The sequence below is a fragment of the Ictidomys tridecemlineatus genome, chromosome X (genome assembly GCF_052094955.1).
Source record: "Ictidomys tridecemlineatus isolate mIctTri1 chromosome X, mIctTri1.hap1, whole genome shotgun sequence".
NCBI classification, from domain to species: domain Eukaryota; kingdom Metazoa; phylum Chordata; class Mammalia; order Rodentia; family Sciuridae; genus Ictidomys; species Ictidomys tridecemlineatus.
The window spans coordinates 97,631,991-97,650,909 of NC_135493.1; the positions used below are offsets into that span (position 1 = coordinate 97,631,991).

At 33.9% G+C, this 18,919-nt stretch overlaps 1 protein-coding gene across 1 annotated transcript in view; it reads right to left on the minus strand.

Annotated features, from left to right (window-relative positions):
• Cfap47 (cilia and flagella associated protein 47) overlaps window positions 1–18,919 on the minus strand; it is a 408,435-nt gene that overhangs the window by 201,905 nt on the left and 187,611 nt on the right. The window contains exons 36-38 of the mRNA XM_021725557.3: window positions 15,442–15,576; window positions 11,855–11,970; window positions 986–1,136 (exon numbers count right to left, since the gene is read on the minus strand). Of these exons, the coding sequence (XP_021581232.3) occupies window positions 986–1,136; window positions 11,855–11,970; window positions 15,442–15,576 (402 nt within the window). The remainder of the gene's footprint in view (window positions 1–985; window positions 1,137–11,854; window positions 11,971–15,441; window positions 15,577–18,919) is intronic.

Genomic DNA, 18,919 nt, shown 5'->3' on the forward strand with positions numbered 1-18,919 from the left:
AAAGTAGAATTTTCTGGAAATTTTACATTTTTAAGCTGATTATGTTCTTGGCCTATTTTATTTCTACATTATTATCTAATTTATTTCTAAGTTTTCTAAGAGCATAGTGAACACATGGGGAAGTAACCAGAGTTTCACGACCTTCAAGTGCCAGCTTTTCTCCCCTGAGGTAACATTAATGACAGGCTAAAACTAGCCATGGCTTTAACTACATATGCAAAGCATTATGCTGTTTCAGAGAATTTATGTGAGAGAGTTGGGAAGTATTAAACATTCATTATTTAAAAGGAAATCAGAAGACAAGAACATATATCTTGGTGACAAATGCCCACTTCCTGTTCTGGTCATCACTGTCTAATAAGCCTGTCTGTCCATGTGAGCAACTTCTTGTTCTCCACACACAACTTGCCACTAATTAAGCCTCCTAGAGTGAGTGTCTTTTTCCCAATCTTATTTTGCATCCCCCAAATTCTTTGTAATCCATAGGACAATCTGGCAATAATAAATTTGCTTGTTCTTTACCATATATCCATGGTAGAAAATAAGATAATGGTTAAGAAATGCAATCATAACAATGTCACAGCCATTTTATAAAAATTTAAAAATCATTCTCCCCCATCCTTTGAGGTATAAACACTTTGAACTCTGTTAAGAACGTCATCACCTTTCAATAAATGCCAGCATTAGCATTAACTTTTATAATGGATTTGTTCCACAAGACAGTCCAGACAAATTGATAACGTTCCTGTCAGAGAAAATAAGAATATTTTTTTGATGCATAAACTCTCCACCCTTAGTCTAAAAAAACCCATAAACACAGGCCCAGAGCTGCTTTCACTTATATCACAAGTCTTCAGAGCAAAAGGAAGATCTCAAGGATCAAGAACTACATAGAAATAAAACATGGAAGAACATCTATGGTCATGACATGCCAAGGTTGGGGAACAGAAGCAAGGATATACAAAAATAAGTAAAATTTACTTACAATTGCTTTAAAATCAAGGACTTCACCCTTTAGAGCAAAAGTCATTGTAACGCCTCCTATTCCACACTTAGATTTAGAAATTAAGAGCAGTGAAGCTTCAGCAGGATGGAGGAAGCGACTGGTAAATTTCAGAGTGATATTAATTTGGTTTCTATAATAAAAGAAAATAGTTTATTTAAAAAGGCAAGAAGTATTTTATTCAGTGTAGAACATGTGCTTACACCCCTAGACTCTAAATATATTTACTTTTACAAAAGATATAGAGGCTGTTGAAGTCTTGATACAGCCTCTAAAATCTAAACTTACCACCCAAATGTATGTATAATATGCCAAATATTAGATTTTGTAACAGTGCTCCACAGGAAATCATCTATGCATTTTTGTACAAAATTCTTAGTACATTGTTTGCTAATGTTTAGCCAAATTCATAGTCATGTCATTTGGTTTTGTTTACGTGGAGAAAAAAATAACAATTTAAAAAATACCTAAAGCCATGGTTGAAAATAAAATTTGAAGTTCAAATTCACATGTTTCAGAGGAATATTTGATTTAAAGAAAGAATAAAGAAAATATGCCAATTCCCCTTTAATCTTTACCTCTATAGTATAAAATATGGCATAATGCAAAGAGTCTACAAATTTGGAGAAGATTCTGTTTATCAATTTGTAGGGAAATTACTATAGCATGGCACTCTAGCAAACTTGCATGCCTCCACATTGGAGACACATAGGTGTGGCCTAACTGCAGCTGACATAAGACTTAGGAGAAAGCCCCATGAACTTGCCACAATGTAACAGTGTGGAGGTTCATGAGGAGCTGCTGTCAGAACATTTCTCAATTGCCTCCCTAACTTCCCAAACAAACTGTCACCAGTCAGTTTCTCATTGCCTCCTGGATTCTGATGAGGTAGTGAGGTTTGCTACATCACTCCCTTTACAGTTACAGGCTAGGAAAATGCTTAATGGGTTAAAGTGGGTTCTCACCAACAGGGTGATTTACCATCCTTGATGCGGTCATCAGATCCCTTTTATCTAGGTGTTACTCTACACAGAGGACATGAAAGACTGGGTACCTTTGAATATTCTTGCATTTGCTATTTATATAAACAATGAACTCCCTGAATCAAGAATGAAATCACTGTTCCCTTACTGGCTCAATGTTTCAGGCTGACTTCACCTTGACACAGCTCTGGGTGATAAATTTGGGGAAATTTTACCATTGATTTTACTGTAGCTTTTAGCATGGTTAGCATTATACATCAGATGACAGTCATTCCTTTTACAAACTACCACCTATTATCTTCTCTTACAGTATACTTATTGTAGAATGGAGTGGGGAATAGATTTCCCTTAGTGTTAAACCTTGTACCAACTTCTCTATTAACTTGTGCAATTGCTATTGAATGGGTGAGATTGGGGAGCAGCAAAGAGCATGTTTTTTTTTTTTTGAAAGAGTAACTTTCAAAATCAATAGAAATGTTCTAAAATTGATTTTTTAGGGAAAATTACAACTCACATCTAACAGCAGTAAGGGGGACTTTTATTCAGATATGCATCCTCACCAATCTCCTTACTTTTATGCAGAGGGACTCATGGGCTTGAACTTAACTGAGAACAAAGAACATTTAATATTGAATTTTTTTTCTGGGTATGTGAAGGCTTAAATTTCATGTTAGGATTTCTGTGAGTGATTTAGGAATTTTGTAGATATTCTAAAAATCACAATTAGATAAAGCCATTCATTCAATAATTGACTCCTTTGATTGATAATTATAATTTATAATGTTCCAGGCATTGTTTTAGGTTTTATGGAATTTAGTAGTTAGAAAACAAACATACTATTCCTAATTTCCTGGATAATACATTATAGAGTACATGAATGATATTGCCACATCACAAAATAAATTTGAAAGTTATGAATCACAGATGTGCCACAAAGTGGTATAACAGTATGCAGTGGCGAGTGAGATACAGCCTGTAGGGTCAGAAGAAGTAATATGTAAGGCGAGATAAGAAAAATGAGATTGACAAAAATCCCAATAACATTCCTCATAGAAATAGAAAAAGCAGTCATGAAATTCATCTGGAAAAATTAGAGACCCAGAGTAGCTAAAGCAATCCTTTGCAAGAAGAGTGAAGCAGATGGCATCAGTGTAACAGAACTTAAACCATAGTACTTCTTAAATTATAGAGCTACAGTAACAAAACCAGCATGGTATTGGCACCAAAATAGACTGGTAGACCAATGGTACAGAATAGAAGGCACAGAGAAAAACTGACATAAATATAAGCATCTTACATTAGACAATGGCTCCAAAAACATATATTGGAGAAAACATAGCATCTTCAACAAATGGTGCTGGGAAAACTGGAAATTCATATACAATAAAATGAAATTAAACTCCTATCTGTCACCATGCACAAAACTCAACTCAAAGTGGATCAAAGACCTAGGAATTAAACCAGAGACCCTGCACCTAGTAGAAGAAAAAGTAGGCCCAAATCTCCATCATGTTGGATTAGGCCCCAACTTCCTTAATAAGACTCCTATAGAGCAATAATTAAAATCAAGAATCAATAAATGGGATGGACTCAAACACAAAAGCTTTTTCTCAGCAAAAGTGAATAGAGAGCCTACAGAATGAGAGCAAATCTTTACCACATGCACATCAGATAGAGCACTAATATCTAGGATATATAAAGAACTCAAAAATCTTAAAGAACTCAAAAATCTTAACACCAAAGAAACAAATAATCCAATCAATAAATGGGTCAAGGAACTGAACAGACACTTCTCAGAAGATGATGTACAATCAATCAACAAATATATGAAAAATGTTCAACATCTCTAGCAATTAGAGAAATACAAATCAAAACTACTCCAATATTTCATCTCATTCCAGTCAGAATGACAGCTATTAAGAATACAAACAACAATAAGTGTGGCGAGGATGTGGGGAAAAAGGCACACTCATAATTGCTGATGGTACTGCAAATTGGTGCAGCCAATCTGGAAAGCAGTATGGATATTCCTTGGAAAACTGGGAATGGAACCACCATTTGACCCAGTTAGCCTATTCCTCGTTTATACCTGAAGAACTTAAAAACAGCATACTATAGGGACACAGCCACATCGATATTTATAGCAGCACAATTCACAATAGCTAAACTGTGGAACCAACCTAGATGCCCTTCAGTAGATGAATGGAAAAAGAAAATGTGTTATATATACACAATGGAATATTACTCAGCAATAAAATAGAATAAAATCATGGCATTTGCAGATAAATAGATGGAATGGAAAAATATAATGCTAAGTGAAGTTAGCCAATCCCAAAAAACCAAATGCTGAATATTTTCTCTAATATAAGGAGGCTGATTCATAGTGGGGTTGGGAGGGAGAGCATGGGAGGATTAAATGAACTCCAGATAGGGCAAAGGGGTGGGAGGGGGCATGGGAGTACAAAAGATGGTGGAATGAATATGCATCTCTTTCCACCAAGTACATGTGTGAAGACATGAGTGGTGTGACTATACTTTGTATACAACCAGAGATATGAAAAAATATGCTCTATATGTGTATTATGAATGTAATGCATTCTACTGTCATATATGACAAATTAGAAGAAAAAATAAATTTAAAAGTATTTTTAAAAAAGGGAATACAAACAACAATAAGTGTTGACGAGGATGTGGGGAAAAGGGCACACTCTTACATTGCTGGTGGGACTGCAAATTGGTGCAACCAATCTGGAAAGCTGTATGGAGATTCCTTGGAAAACTGGGAATTTGACCCAGCTATCCCACTCTCCTTGGTTTATACCCAAAGAAATAAAAAACAGCATACTACAGGGACACAGCCATATCAAAGTTTATAGCAGCACAATTCACAATAACTAAATTGTGGATCCGACCTAGATAACCTTCAGTAGATGAATGAATAAAGAAAAAGTGATTTTATATATATATATCATGGTATTTACAGGTAAATGGGTGAAGTTGGAGAATATAATGCTAAGTTAAGTAAGCCAATCCCAAAGAAACAAATGCTGAATGTCTTCTCTGATATAAGGAGGCTGATTCATAAGGCGGATGAGGGGGAGAATGAGAGGAACAGACAAACTTTAGATAAGGCAAAGGGGAGGGAAGGGAAGGGAGGGGGCATGGGGGTAGGAAAGATGGTGAAATGAGATGGACATCCTTACCCTAAGTATATATATGAAAACATGAATGGTGTGACTTTGTGTACAACCAGAGATATGAAAAATTATGCTCTGTTTGTGTAATATGAATTGAATTGCATTCTATCATATATAGCAAATTAGAATAAATAAAATGAAATAATTTTTAAAATTGAGATTAAAATCATAGCATTTGCAGAATAAATTTGGAGAATATTATTTTAAGTGAAGTAAGCCAATATCAAAAAACCAAAGGCCAAATGTTTTCTCTGATATGTAGATGCTGATTCATAATGGGGGTGGGGGAGCATGGGAGGAAAGGAGGAATTTTAGATAAGGCAAAGGGGAGGGAGGGGAAAGGAGGGGTACTGGGGATAGGAAATATGGTGGAATGAGATGGACCTCATTACCCTAAGTACATGTATGAAGACATGAGTGGTGTGACTCTACATTGTATACCACCAGAGAAATGAAAAATTATGCTCTGTATGTGTACTATGAATTGAAATGTGTTCTGCTATCATGTATAACAAATTAGAATACATAAATAATTTTTTAAATGAGATTGAATTAGGTATATTGAAGATAGGAGGAAAGAAGGTAGAATTACAATATATTGGAGGAACTAATCAAAGACCAGTAGCATTAAAGCATAAGGAACGAGGAGATTAGTGATACAAGTTGTAACTAAGAGAAAGTCAGGAAAACCATAAAATTTCATAAAAATGAAAGTATTCCCAACTACATGAGGCACCAAGGTTCAATGACCACAAATTCAAGGACAATTTGGAGAACTTAATGAGACCCTGCCTCAGAAAATTTTTCAAAAAAGGACTAGGGATGTAGCTCAATGGTAGAGTACTTGCCTAGTGTTCAAGAGGCCCTTGATTTCAATACTTAGTACCATATAAAAGTAAAAGTATTCCTTGGACTCTGATGATATACTAGATCTATGATGGGAAGATGGGAAGCTATGAGAATATTTTAAGCAAAGAGTATCATAATTAAATTTACATTAAAATATTTGCCATTCTAATATACAGAATGGGTTGCAAAGAAGCCCTTTAGAAGTCTGTCATGGCAGTCTACATAAAAATGGTCGAAGCATTAAATTAGGGTGGAAGAGGTGTAGAAGAAGAGAAGATGCTAATTTTAAAATAAAATTGGTAAACTTAATAGGACCTGGTAATGGATTGGATCCTTATGGAAATTTATTTTCTAAAAAGGGGAGGTTCAAAAATCACCAAAAAATATTCAAAAAAATAACATAGACATAATGAATAATCTAATGGACATATACTTAAGTCCAGTGAAACACATTTCATAATAGAGTACCCTTTTAATGAGATAAATGGCTTGTTTCAGGACCAGAGGAATTTGGGCTTCTCTTGAATATGTGTAATCCTTTTTAAAAATTTTAGTTATATAGAAGAATCGAAATGACCAAGATGCCTTTCCAAATTTGTTAGAGATATCAGAATCAAATATGTAGTGAAGTTCAAGTAAGGGTTCCAGGTCCCTAGTCAGTGTGTCATAATTGTAGGCTTCATCTTAATTTTCATAATGTTTATTTGCTTTTTGCTCCTATTGTCTCTTCTCATTTTTTTTAAAGAACAACTCCTTAATATTACATGTACCTTGTAATTGACTTTGGAGAGAGATTAAGAATAAATATATATAACACATCAATGTCTGTGTGCATATGGCTCAATGAGAATAAAAAAGAAAAAAAAAGAAACAAAATAGTTTTCTAAAATTGTACTTTCATTTTTTTATAGTCCTTCTGTGGTTAGAGCTACACCTACTCATCAAATTATATGCAGAAATAAATGTTTGTTTATATGATAATATAGCTTTTAATCTTTTGTATATAAATTACATCTCTGGGAATTTCAATCCATAGCTGGCAGAAGGAGCAGTTATTTGAGAAAAAATCTAAGATGAAATGTGGTACATATAATTATATAATCTTTTGTAATTACAAAGCTATGCATTTTTTGTTTAAGAAAACAATATTTTCTGAGTCTTATTTGTAAAAACCAAATACTATGAAATTTAGTCTAGCTAAAAACATACTTTAAAAACTACCAAATAACAATATTCAATCCTATAAAATAAAATGCATTTAGACAAACGAATAATTGTTTTCCATACATATTCAGAATCAAGCATTAACTCTTCTGGGAACCCTTTTTGGGTTTCCCTCTAAGTACTCTTTTGCCTTATTCTCCTTTTTTTTCTCTAGGTCTATACACACATCACAAATAAAACAATTATCAAATCACACTTTCATTGTATATTTGCTTTTCTGACATTCTGCTAGATTGTAAAAATTTATATTTTCAACCAGTACTTCAAATTGGGGAATAGAGGAAATTTACTGACTGCTTCCTACAAGTTCCAGTTATAGGGCCAGGGTGTTTTCCTTGCATAATTATGTTTATTACTGACAACACTGTGGGTAAATATTCTGATCCACATTTTCCAAAAGAGGCTGAATCACAAGAGCCTTTAAATGTCAGGACTGAAACCCAGCATTTAATTTTTAAATGACATGGGAGAAGTTCTAAACACAATCAAGTTTGAAAACCAGATTCATAATCTCTTTTCCTAAAAGAAATCTCATCAAAATTATAATAAAGGAATTTAAAAAGGCATCTAGTTGGAGGAAGCCATTATTGCATAATGGGCAGGATGGGGTTCAGACAACCTCAATCTCTCTAGTGCCATCATAGAATGCCAAACAATTAATTGAGCATAAAAGCAGAATATTTTTAACCCTAAAAATGAAGCCTACCAATTGACAAACCAAAGCATATGTAGAATCATAATTTACTTTTTATATTACCATGTTATTACATATAAATGGATAACCAAGTCTTATCAAATATTAGAATAAATCCTTCAACAGGAAATATTGAGACCATGGTTAAAAAAATGCAAATGACCTCTGAGAACATAGAGATAATTTGGCTAATAACAAGAACTTAAAAGTCAGAGATATTTAAGAAGATACTGTACTACCAATTTAAGAACAGGATACTATAAAATAAGGCTATGCAAAGAATATCAAAGTACGTGTGTGTGTGTGTGTGTGTGTGTGTGTGTGTGTATGAAAAAATTGGAAAAGAAATTTGTTGATAAAAAGAGGATAAATCAATAAGATCAAAAGTTGAAGTGATAATATAGGTCTATAGAGGATCCAACTATCAGGTTCAATATAAGACAAATAAAGATTGCAAAATCTCAGGAAAGAAAGTTATCAAGTAAAAAAATTTAAGAGAATATTCCAGGGCTTATGAAAACAACTTCACAATTAAAGCATTTACTGTTTATTCAGCACAGTGAATAATAAGACAACCCCCATTAATACATTCTAGAATAATACCAAGTTATGATGGAAGATCCTAAAAACTTCCAGAGTAGGGAAGAACAGATGCATAACAGAATTTCTCATAACAAATAATGAATGCTGCAGGGCAGTGGAGATTTATTTTGAGTTATGAGGAAAAATAATTACAACTTAGATAACATCCTGAGAAAAATATAAATCAAGCATAGGAATAATATAAGGACATTCTTAGAAGTGAAAAATCTTGGGAAATTTACCTATCTATACTTTTTCTTAGAAGTTTTCATAAAGGTGAGTTCATAAGGATGAAGTGAGTAAATATTAAAGAAAAATATCTTATTTTCCATCTAAGGAGAAATAATGTTCAAGAATCACATTGCTCCAGTAGGTCCAAAAACAATCAGTTCAAATAAGTGTTATACTAGAAAAAAAGGGACTTCAAAGATTTTATGTACTTCTTTAGCATTTACTATTTTTTTCAGTTAAAATGATGGTGTCAAAATATATTGTGTATATATTAATAGTATAAGAAATAGGGAGGTTATGAATGTAGCTTAGTGGTAGAACATATATTTACCATGTGTGAAGCCCTGGGTTCAATGTCCAGCACCAAAGGAAAAAAGAAATAGGAATAAAATATATTTTATTGTAGGAAAAGTAACGAATAAAAGATAAAATTAATGATATTGGGAGAAAGTAATATAAGGAAATAAGTGAGCTAGATCAAGTTGAATTAACAAAATAGTCACAAAGATATATGAATTACTTACATTTATGGAGGTGACCATTTGAAAAACTAAAATTTTGCATAACTGAAAAAATTAAAAGTAAGTGCCTCAGGGACAGGATCTCAGGAGGCTGGAGTTTGCTTATTTCAAACTCTTATGCATATTTAAAATATTAAAGCATGTGCAAGTTAAATTTTGAGAAAAAAATTTAAAATTAGGTGAAAATTAGAAGATATATGTACATGTACAATATGATCACTATGCTACAGGCACAAATTACTACAAGTGTGAGTAAATATACATGTACACATGCTCAATTAATGTTTACTTTCCAAATATTAAAAGCGTCAAGAAGCATCATAAATAGTGCAATAATGAAAAAGGAGAAAAAAGAAAGGACTCATGAAAAGTTCATGGGAGACTTTTAGGTTCAGCTGAGGATATATTTTCACAAACCATCTCTTGGAGAAACAATATACAGATTTCTATGGGCTGAATTCTTATGTCAAAAACTTAAATCACCAATGTAATGATATTAGGAAGGGGACCTTTTGGAGGTAAATACAACATGGAACAGAGATCTCATGAATGAAATTAATAATCTCATATAAGTGACTCCTTCTACCACAATAAGAGCACAGGAAGGAAAAAGGGACTATGTATGAAATAGAACTTGGGTCCTTGCCAGATACTGAATCTGAGGGTATCTTGTCCTTCAACATATCAGACATCAGAACTGTGAGAAACAAATTTCTGGTTGTAATCTACCCAATTTACAGTATTTCATCATAACATTCCAAATGCACTAAGATGGAAAATTGGTGATAAGATGTAGAGATGTTTGTGTAACAAATATCTAAAAATGTGGAAGTGGCTTTGGAACTGAAAGTGGAGCTATAAAAATTTTGAGGTGCATGCTCAGCATAAACTATATAGGGTGATTCTGATAAAGGCTCAGAAGAAGAAAGCTGGAGAGAAAGCTCTAGCCTTCTTAGAGATTATCTGAGAGAATATGGACAGAATATAGGAGGAAATATGGACCAAAAAAGGACATTTTGATGAGTTTTTATATGAAAATAAGAAACACATTATTGAACAGTGGAAGGAGATCCTTTTAAAAATTTTGCAAAGAACTTGGCTTAATATGCTTGTATCCTAGTGTTGAAGATAGAAATTGTGAGTAATGAAATAGGATATTTAGCTAAAGAATGTTCTAAGAAAAATGTTAAAAGTGTGACTTCTCTTAAATGCTTATGGTAAAATTCAAGAAGACAGAAATAACTTAAAGATGAAATTTTTAAGTAAAAAGAAAGTAGATCTCAAAATTTTAGAAAACTATATCTACATTGAAGGATAAAATATATTTGGAGAGAGAACAAAGATGTGGCAGAGCAATTGTTTAACAAGAAAATTAGTATGGATCGGTCATGTTTATGGAAGCCAGATGCTATTCTTAACATAAAGGGAAAACTGACTCTGAAACATTTCAGAGACCATCAGTGCTGCCTCTCCCATCATAAGCCCAGATTTCCAGGTCCTAGAGGATGTAACAATGGGGGGAGGGGTGCACACAAGGACTTCCATGGGACCTTGGTGCTTGCTGCCCAGCAATATTTCTAGGCTCTGCTCTCCACATTTCAGTATCATGCTACTTTGCTGCCCCAATATATAGCACTTCAGCGAGCCAAGGTCTTATCTGGTATGTGGTGGCTGCCCTTCTGGAGGGAATAGGCCAAAAATCTTAAATAGCTTCATGTGGTATCATCTCCATAGGCACAGAATTCAGGAGCCACCTGTACCACAAAAAGTGCATTTTTCTACCTACATCTCAAATGATGCCCCGGAGAGCCTTGGGACTCAGACACAGAACTTTCATGGTGTAGGATCACTATAGAGAGCCCCAACTAAGGCAATGCAGAACAGAGATGTGGTAGCAGAGTCTCCCCAAGACCCCATCCAGTAAAACCACAGGAGCAAGACTGCAGCTTTGGATAATCATGAATACATGATCCAGGCACACAGCCACCACAGAGATGAGGCCACCACAGAGAAATGCCATGAGGACAAAGGTCAGGCACAGAACCGTGATAGAGACTGAATTACTCAAAATAATGGGGATAGAGAGGAATGGCAACATTGGAGCTTCTTTAAGGTAGAATTTTGTTCCTGTTCTTTTATAGTTTCTAAATTTTCTATAATAACCACATATTGTTTTTGTAACAAAATTATTGTAAGTATCATATAGCCTACAAAGGTTATATATCTATAATTATGTAATTTTGGTTTATACTACTTCTAGCTTCCAACAGGAAACAGAACTGTATACATAAATAAACAACTTATAATATTATCTCTATGGCTCATACACATGCAAAATAAAATTAAATGCATGTATAAGAACAGCTGTTTTATGTTGCTGGAATTATTTTTACAAAATTAGTGATGTATCTCAGAAACATGAATATTTTATCTCTCAGTGATGTTATTTTACTTTATATATATTAATTAAAGATCCAAGTCACATTTTTAAAATAACAACAAATATTAAATGACTGGAGTTGATATGCTCAATAAATTAAAAACAAACAAACAAACAAACAAATGCTTACTTTGGAGAAATAGTCACAACATTCCCTGCTTGGTCAAGAGAGAAGTCAGCAGCATCTCTTCCAACAATTGTAGCATTATACACTAAGTTTTTCATGCTTGAATTTTTCAATACAATCTATATAGAAGTAGAATAGGGTATAAATAAGATAATAAATTTAAAAACCACACAACTGTATCATCTCTTATTTTACCCAGAAGGTTATACATTCTAATGATGGAAATACTTATTGCACACTAACTGGGGTAAGGCAGACTTTGTGTTTAAATACAGCACCTCTATGTAACTATGTATATATGTATCTATCAATCCATTCATACATCCATCTATTCATCCATATAGTTTATCTGAAGTTGGCAGGAAGGATCTTTCAACAAAGGAAATGTCACATGGAAAAATCAGTTGATCATCAAGAAGTTCAAGACAAAAATTAACAATTTATATTTAACTGTTATTGCAAAGGGAAATAATTGGAGTATTTTAAACAGAGAATTTGCCTATTATAATTTACCAAAAGGATAAATAATCTGCCTGCTCAATTCAGAAAGTATTATAAGGATGTAAGTTTAAAAACATAGCTTCAGTCTGGAAATGATCATGGCCTTGTCTAGAAGCAATAGTTTAGTTAGCATTGGCTGTCTCTTCCTAAACCAGTCAGGTACAAAGTATCATACAATCATTAGTGATTATTATTAGTGAGAATATTTTTTGAAAAATGTCAGCCCACAAAGTGTTTATGTAGAATATATTGGGGATTCAAAAAACAAATGAACAAAGAAACAAACATATTAAGAATTGACAAAGGGTTTGGGGTTGTAGTTCAGTGGTAGAGCACTTGCCTAGCATGTATAAAGCACTGGGTTAGATCCTCAGCACCACATAAATATAAATAAATAAAATAAAGGTACTGCCATCTACAACTAAAAGTATTTTTAAAAAATGAAAGAAAAGAAATTGACAAAGATTTTTTAGTCCTTGATGAAATTCTAGCCAGGCTCCTTTGAGCTGTTTCACTAGGTTCTATCTTTGGGCATGTCCTTAAGAGTCTTATCATCTATCTATCTATCTATCTATCTATCTATCTATCTATCATCTATCACTGGGGGCTGAAAAGGGGGCACACTACCATTGAGCTACATCCCCAGCCCTTTTATTTTTTATTTTGAGTCAGGGTCTCATTAAGTTGCTGAGGCTGATTTCGAATTTATGATCCTCCTTCCTTAATCTCATTTATTGCTGGGATTATATACATGTGCCACCAAGCCTGATGATAGTTCGATTTTAGCAGAATCTTGCTAAATTAGTTTAGTCAGAATCTTCTTCCTTTAATATCTAATCATCCTTCATATTGGACCAAATTCTTCATCCTCCACCATTTCCCAAGTAGGTGTCTTCTGATCATCCTGGCCTTCCTGCAGCAAGAATTTTGTTAGGTTGGATTACCCAGAATTTTTCTTTGACCCTAATCTTTTCTCTTAGTAACTCTCCATTTCTTTCTTGGCCATAAATTCTTACTTAATCTTCTTATATTCAGAGTTGAGTTCAATCTCTCTCTCTCTCCTACTACAAAATTGCATTGCAGTCCCTATGCCTATTGCGACATTACTAAATAAATTCTGCCTTATTGTTTTAACTATTGTCATGAATAATTTTTTACCAAGATGCCAGGATATCATGAAAATTACTGACCAAAAGAGGGAGAAGACTTGGTGAAAGTGATGACCATGAAAATTAGAGTGAAGCAAAGGTAACTAAAACATAAGTAGTCCCCAGGAGCTGTGGTCTCAGATATTTGAAAAACAGAAAAGTAGTAGTATGTGTAGTTATAGTGGATCATAAAGAATATGGTAGAGATTTGGTGAAAGATTAAATTACATAATTTCCCATTCAATGAGAATTTTGGTAACTACTAGAACAAGAGTGTTGATGCTTGAGAATTCGTCCCTTCCCTCTGCCTCCAAGAATATTGGGATTTCATGTTACTTAACAATTAAAGATATTATTTCTAATGAGGGAAAGACCATTCTAGTGTAGTATTTTTATGTATGTACATGTTTATGCACAGTATATGCATGTATATATATGTCTGTATTTCAAGTATTCATTAATGGAACAAGTGATTTTGAAGTCCCAGCGAGCTCATTTCCATTTTCTTTTTGGAAAATGTTGAAAAATCATAGCAGATTCTTTATGGACTATTACTGGCTTGCAGTCTTGGAACTTTCATAGCCATTGCTTAGATCTTAAGGAAGTCACTTATTCTCCTTTTGTCATATTAGATATATGAAACAAAGGTATTAGATTCATCTGATGTAAAACTGTTCCAGTGATCTCAGTGTGAAATTTATTCATAAAAAGAAGAAAAGTTCAATTGCTTTTGAAAATTCTCAGAAAATCACTATACTTTGTTGTTTTTTTTTCAATGACCACTATATTTTTTTACTAGTTCCATAATTCTGTTTCTCTTACTGACACATAGGCATAGAGATTTTTTTTTCAATTTGAGAAGCCATTTGATAAGTTTTGTCTATATTTGGGAGGGTTGATAGGGTTGATAATAATGATGTTCTCTGACTTAGGCACTACCATTTATGGGGTTGATTCATAAGAGCAAAATACATCAAAGAGTCTCAATGATTTCCAAGTCACTGGTTTTCTTAAATGAAAGACAAAAGCAAAGCATGTTGTAATTTAAGTTTTACATTGTATTTATATTTAATTTTTGTTTTGTTTCTTGAAAAACTTACCTGATATGTGTGAAAAGCAAAAACTACCTCTTTGTATTTAATGCATAATCTTAAGTTCTGAAGATTACTTCTAGTAAAGAGATAAATGAGGAAATACATCATGTTTTCATTTAAATATGTTTTCAATTTTTAACATTGTTATTGTTTCAATATGAGGTGTTCCCTGAAAAGCTCATGTGTTAGGCAATGCAATAATATCCAGAGAGGGACAACTGGGTGGTAACTGTAAGCAAGTGTGGTATGGCTAAAGGAAGTAGCTCACAGGATGCATTGCTTGGACTATATCAGTCCATGGCTTCTTCCTTTCTCTTTGTTTCCTGATGCCATGAGCTGAGCAGCTTTCCTCCATCATGCCCTTCCACCATGAGGTTCTCTCTCACTTCAGGTCCTGAATAAGAGTTGACTGACCATGGACTGAACCTCTGAAACCATAAACCCAAATAACCTTTTTCTTCTCTAAGTTGTTATGAGGTATTTTGGTCATAGTAACAAAAAATCTTAGTATACAAACATCATAATTAATGTTTATGCTTATGTATTAGCTAGTGTTAGTATTAACTTTCTCTTTTTATGGTGCTGGGGATCAAAAAGATGGCCTGGTGCATGCTAAGTATTCACGTAACCACTGAAAACATCCATAACCCAATATTAATAATATTTGATAAATGAAAGTGATTAAGTGCTATAAAGAAATATGAAGATGATATAAAGAAATATAAACAGATTTAGAAAATGGGAAATAATAGTTAACTGTAATAAATTTTGTTTTGGGAAAGAAACATCCAAAACCTTACTTAAGTGTTTAACTCCATATATTTTGTGGCCCCACAGATATCCTTACCTGTCTTATTACAGTGTCATAGAGAGTACAATGAAATGGCACCACCTTCTTGGGGAGGTATGTAGGGAGCCTTTCATACATATAGACACAAAGCATGAGCATCAGGATTGGATTTGGATCACAGATGTCAGTGGCCTAGTTCCAAAGAAGAGAAACATAAATTAGAGGATATACAGACAAAAAATACAAAGAAAGAATAGGTGTAATATACCAATATTGGATTATTTAAAACATTTTTAGCATGCTTTTGATGGACAATGTCACTGAAACATAGATACAGAGAACAAAATATTATTCTGACTTAGAAGAGCTTGACCTAAGTGTTAAAGATGATATACTCTAATCAGAACACTGACCTCACATCACAAAGATGCTGAAGTAAAAGATGACAAGAAATTTTCAAGTAAAAGTCTATAGGAGTAAATGGCACATGAAATGTGGCATAAACAATGACTGGCACCTGTAATTTTGGCTCCTCAAGAAGCTGAGATAGGAGGATCACAATTTCAAGGCCAGCCTGAGCAACTTAGCAAGACTCTGTCTCAAAATAAATTGCTTTAACAGAAGGGCTGGGGATGCAGCTCAGTGGCAGAGTACTTGCCTAGCATTCACCAGACATGGGTTCAGTATTGGAAAAAAATAATTCTTGGACTTTAAATAGGTTGTGTCTGGTAACGGAGAAGGTACATTCTATCAGAAAGGCAGAGCACCATGGCAGAGTACCATGGAGCAAGGATATAAAGAAGCACAGAGTTTGTTCAGGAAAGGAGAACAATTTATATCATGCATAAGGTTAGAAGGGATAAGCAGTGGGAGAAGAGTGAGTTTTGGGTCACATTGTGGAGGTTCTGGATGACAGGATGAGGGATTTGATTTGATTTGATTTGTTTGGTACTGAGGATTGGACCCAGGGTTGCTTTACTACTTAGCTACATCCACAGCCCTGTTTATTTTTTTATGACACAGGGCTCACTAAGCTGCTTAGGGCCTTGCTAAATTTCAGATGATGGCCTTAAACGTGTGATCCTCCTACCTCAGCCTCTGGAGTCACTTTAATTACAGGCATGTGCCACCATGCCTGGCAGGATTTGGTTTTTGAACAAGGAATAATGTGATGAAAAGCAACAATTCAGGCAGATCAAGCTTATAGTTATTGGGAAAGTGTCTTATGCAGAACGAACAATTATAATGCAGAAAATGTAACTACACTGATAAACAAGATAAATTAGAGATGGCTGTTAAAATTGATATAAGATAAAATTCAAAGTTATAAAGGAATAATAGCTGGGGCAATAAATGTATCCAAAATGTAAGCCTGAAGATAAAAACGTAGAATCATGCAGTTGTAGGAAGGACTCTATCAGTTTATGTAGTGCATGTGATCTCTTTGAAAAAGGTGAATGTAGTGGGGAAGATTTTCCACAGAAAAGAGGTATTGGGATTGGTTAGAGGCAGGCATCCAAAGACATACAAGACACTAATAAATGAGCATTTCTGTCATTGTCAATGTAAAGGGAGCTCTCAGCAGTCCCATGAAGATCTACTATGACTTAATGGCACACAACCAAGTTTATAACTGAAAATGATCTGGGCCTAGTCTGGAAGTACAAACAGTGTGAGCCAGGCTCTAATGTATTATGCAAGTGATTCTGAACTTTGGCAGCAGTTTCCAGATAATAATGATAGCCCCTCTGGTCATCTGCTAGTTTACATTTCCTAATACACTTTTGTCCTTCTTTGGAAGAAGTAAGGATTTGTTCTTTCTTGTTTTGCCAATTAGGAATAACGTTTGCCAATGAAGGTGCCTGGGGAGGAGACTGATTTAAAAATAAGTAAATAAATAAATAAATAAGGAATTGTCCTGCCTACCTTAGCAGCATAGAAAGTTGCCCGAGGGTACGATTTGAGAATAACTTGGAAATATACCAAGTTACCCAAGTTTCTCATCAGTAGTCTATGACCTCACATCCCTCAATAAAGATAGTATTAAACAATAGACAAAATTAAATGGTTCAAGAACAAATTAAAGACAAAATATAGAACATAGAGTTTAAGTCCCACATGCATCTTTAAAGTGTAAGAAGGTAAATTATAAAGTGAAGAATATGTCCTGGCTGGACCCCATGTATTGAACCAGTCCATGAAAGATATGATCCCAAGAGGAGCTATCTAAGGTAAGGAGAGATTTGTTTGTTGGAAAAAAAGGGAAAACTAGTGGAAAAACACTATGTATGGGCTTACATATGGGGATAATGAAAGTCTTTTGAATCTGCTTTAGTATCTATGATACAAAATTGTATTAGTAGAAATACAGAAATAATGTAAAAATGTATCTTTGAAAATATGATAAAAATCCAGTAATTTGGTAATTTAAAAATGTTTCTCTTAATGGAAAAACATGACACTATACTTAGAAATCAAATAAAGGAACATTCTCATCTTTATGATCCATTTAACTGAAAATAATCTAAAGCAATTTAATCCTAGACTTTTTAAAAAGGCAAGTGGTAAAATATGTTTCTTTTAAAATTTTTTTATTTGATCTTTTTAGAAATACATGAGATGCTATACATACATAGAGTATAACTGGTTCTAATTAGAACACAATTCTTGGTATTGTATACGATATGGATTTTCACTCATGTTGTATTCATATATGAACATAAGAAAGTGATGTCTGATTCATTCTACTGTCTTTCCTATTTCCATCCTTCCTCAATGGATTAGACAAAGGGGAATGAAAGCAAGTTATGTTTCTCTGAAAAAATATGTGAAATTCTTTTTAAAAACATAATCATAACTTTTCCTATATAGATCCAACCTTCTAGAACATCAATTGTATTAGTCCTTTTTCCCCATGAAGACAGCATTTTTCTATTGAATTAACAAAAGAACAGGGAAGTTAACTGCTATCGTTTGGATGTTGAATATCCCTTCAAAATTCCATGTGTTAAAGTCTTGGTGCCCAGCGTGGCATTACTGGAAAGTAGTGGAACTTTAATGGGTGAGGATAAGTGAGAGGTCTTAGGTCAATGGGGGTGTACCCTTGGAGGGGATAGTGGGACACTGTCTCTTCCTCTTTCTCTTTCATTTCTAAACCATGAGATAAACATTTTGTCCTTCCCATACTACTGCTGTGATGTGCTACCCTTATCAGAAGCCCAAAACAATGGGGTCTCTTGATTTTAGACTAGAACTTCCAAAAACATGAGGCAAAATAACTCTTCTATCTTTACAATTTATTTCAGGCATTGTAGTAATGGAAAGTTGACTAATACAAATAAGCAAACAAAATAATAATAGAAAAAATGCAAAAGTAGAATCTGGTAAAATAAATTCAAGTTCTACTTCTGTAGAGTGCCATGCTCTTGACTAATTGAACTGGATTTCCTAGGCCTCAGTTTCATCATCAGTAGCTAGAAGAGGTGATGTGGTCCTGGCTTCATGATGGATTTAAAGTGCCATTACTAACATTGCC